This window comes from Buceros rhinoceros, unplaced genomic scaffold, assembly GCF_000710305.1.
Source record: "Buceros rhinoceros silvestris isolate BGI_N320 unplaced genomic scaffold, ASM71030v1 scaffold24059, whole genome shotgun sequence".
NCBI lineage: Eukaryota > Metazoa > Chordata > Aves > Bucerotiformes > Bucerotidae > Buceros > Buceros rhinoceros.
In genome coordinates, this window is record NW_010433645.1 from 5303 (window position 1) to 8476 (window position 3174).

Consider the following 3174-nt stretch of genomic DNA (forward strand, 5'->3'; position numbering starts at 1 on the left):
GAAAAACCCGCCCATGTTGGTGATTTCTGCTGAAATTTAAGTCCTGAATTCTTCTCTGTTCTCCAGGGTGGAGGGCAGGACCTGGTACACCTCTCACAGAGGGCGATTATGGATTGCAGCTACTGCTAAAAGACCTTCCCCTCAGGAGATCTCTGAACTGGAGACCACCTACAGAATGCTGCTCCAGAAAGGTGAGCTGCTCTGCTTGGATCTTGGTGTTATGAGGTACACTGAGCCACGTAACGAGTGATGTCACAAAGCCCTCTCTGCTGAGCCCTTCGTACTGCTTTGCCTTTTAACCTCCTGTTCTCAAAAGTCTCTTCATCCTTCCTGTGCTTCAGCCACCGAGCGGGTACGGTGCCAGACATTAGCTCCATCCCTGAGCTGGTCACGGGTTTGCAGGAACAAACTCTGGTGTCGGCGACAGCTTTTGACAGCAAAGGCCTTGCTTTTATTCTTGGCACTGAGCATGTGCTTGTGTGCCTGTGAAGTGCCTTGTGCTTCAGTCTGTTCACGGTGATGTTGATGGGCCTCCGTGTATCCTGACCTTGTGTAATCCAGACTGAAAAGCCGCGGGGTCCTGGGGAGATGTGGGAGGAGGGTGCTGGTAGCTGCACTGCATGCAGGCTCCTGCCATGTTTCCGCACGTCACCCAGCTTCAATGTCACCCAGCAGGATGGTCTGCTCCCTCTTCCTGGGCTCTGTGGCAGTTGCTAAGCAGGGTAAAGGTTTATATAGAAGAAGATCTCCCAAGTTGAGTCCTGTCATGGGGAGGATCCCGAGCTGGAGAAAGAACAAGAGGGTGTTAAAATCACTCTGTGTTTTCTTGTGCCTCAAAGAGTGGAAGTGGGGAGGGGAAGGAGGGGCCTGTGGTGGTTAGAAGACCCCAGCTCTGTGTGGACGGGTGTGGGCCCCTGAAGAGATGTGTCTTTTGATGCAGATGTGGAGTTTCCGAGTGATTATCCCTCGGGGTGTCTCCTGGGCTGCGTGGATGTGACGGATTGTTTATCGCAGGAGCAATTTAATGAGCAGGTGAGTACAGCAAAGAAGAGCTGCCATTAGCCAGCAAACTTCTGAAGGGGTGTAACTCGCCTCTGGGAGATGCTCCAGAGGAGACATCGAACGGAGATTTTAGGCTGTGTCAAGAGAAGACACCGCTGCTGTGGGGCCTCGTATGGCCAGAAGGAGGGCGTACCTAGAAAATTCGTTGCAGCAGCGGAGGAAGGGAGCGGTGGACTAATCCTGACTAAACCCGTTGTCTGGCTCTGAGGTGGTTTGGTTCAAACCAGTTTCTCACATACTCTGAAACCCTTTTCAATCAGGCCTCTCGGCTGTTCAATTAAACTAGCGCTAGCTTGAGAAACCACACAGCAAGGGCTCCTGCCAGTCACTGTTTCACTTGCTGCATGCGAGGCGGCGTGGGGGACGCTGTGGCTGTGCCTGGCTGGGGCAGACGGCAACCTGCTCCACAGTCACGTTGCCTTGCTGTTTATCAGCCTCATTCGGCAAACTCAGGAGCTTAGGTCTTACTTGGACGTGGTTTGTGTGAAAGAGGACATGATGGGGCCTGGAAACTCCAGACAGAGTGGGAAAACTCTGCAGCAAGGGGACGCTGTGCTGTGGGAGCTGTGGGAGCCAGCGGGATCAGCTGCCTTGGAGCAAGAGAGGGTAGCCTGGCCCAAGCAGAGGCATCTAGGTCTGTGGCTGCTGGACCTGCCTGGTGCTTCTTCCTGAAGCTGAAGGTCATAGTGGCCTCACTGGTGAGAGTTGTGCTGTGACTGGGGCACCGAGTCACCAGAAGGAGCTGTGGGAGGAGGTGAGCACACTCCCACCAGGGAGGATGGACAGGAGAGCCACAGGGTCTGCAGAGAGGCTGTCCAGAGCCTCCGAATAGAGGGAAGGAGGGACAAATCTGGAGCAGTGACTTTCCTCAGGCTGTGTCTCATGAACTTCCAGAGCCTGCGCTTGGTACGGAGCACAGTTCCCAGTGCCCTTTCCTGCCTATTCACTCCACTGCCCCTCGTATCAGGGGGGTTTGGTCTGACTGGAACCAGCAGCCCGTGCAGGGCTTGATAGTGAACCTGGACTGTCTTATGAAGCATAATAAATGGATTCCTTGGGATGGAGCGGAAGGAGGATGCAGCAGGCTGATGGGAATCTCCTTTCCATTAAGAGCTGGAGAGTTATCTGCAGCTGGGGCCTGTTTCTCTCGAAGCGCTCCTCTGCCGTTCCCAGGCCTCGGGATTTTTAGGGAATGAGAGATGACGAGAGTATTTCTGATGAGGTCTCTTCTTGTTGGTGGGAGGAATGGGAGAGGTTGGATGCGATCAGCAGAGGGAGCTTTGGGACTGGAACACGACAGCATCTTCAGGAGGGTTTGGTCTCCTTGGGAGAGAGAAGAGGAAAGGATGCAGGGGCCAGGACAAGGTTCTGCTGTAGCACCCACTGATTTGCAGTTTGGTCCTAAAAGGAAATTTTCGTTCTTCCACTGTTGGTAACAGCGGTGGGAAAACATGTCCTGGTCTCTCACAAGTCCTATTCTCTCCCTAACAGCTCCTCCTCTTTCTTTGTGGGTTCAGGCATTGGGGAAATGGCTGTGACAGCTCCTTCCAGTCTGGAAATTGCGCCGTAGGTAACGAGCTTTTGATCTTCCCGTAGAGGAGCCTGACCATTAGCTGTGTTCTCTATAAATTCCTCCCAGATTACTGGCACCACTTGGCCACAGAGGCACTGGGGGAGGAGCAGTGTCTTCCAGGAGCACCACTATCAGAGCTGCTGGCGAGAGATTAACCTCTCTTCTCGGCGCCATGGCACTTCCCAGGTTATATTTCACTGGCTTTTTTGCGGCTCCCCTATTGCAAACTATTTATAATTCCTCATTTGTTGCCTTTTTACAGTGGTTTTGGCCTTTTTTTCCCCAGCCTTGCTTTATGCAGTGTTTGTTTTCTTTGCTTGTCATATTGAATTCAGGGATTGGAGCAGCTTTCTGAGGTCAGTGCACGAGGAAGTGTGTGTTTTTGTGGGCTGTTGCGAGCAGTGGGTGCCTCTGAAGGAAGCTGAGATTAATTTAATTGTGAATTCCAGCAAACGCGCAGTGCCAGCTCAGGAACCCGTGTGGGGGCTCGCTGGGAGCAGGAAATCCCTGCTGCTCATGCTGATGATCCAGCCCAGGTT

At 53.0% G+C, this 3174-nt stretch overlaps 1 protein-coding gene across 1 annotated transcript in view; it reads left to right on the forward strand.

Moving 5' to 3' along the window:
• The window catches only part of TRIP4 (thyroid hormone receptor interactor 4), a gene marked incomplete at its 5' end in the record, with an annotated part of 21385 nt that overhangs the window by 3516 nt on the left and 14695 nt on the right, over positions 1 to 3174 (forward strand). Inside the window, 2 exons of the mRNA XM_010144196.1 lie at positions 67 to 191; positions 941 to 1032. Coding sequence (XP_010142498.1) covers positions 67 to 191; positions 941 to 1032 — 217 coding nt within the window. The remainder of the gene's footprint in view (positions 1 to 66; positions 192 to 940; positions 1033 to 3174) is intronic.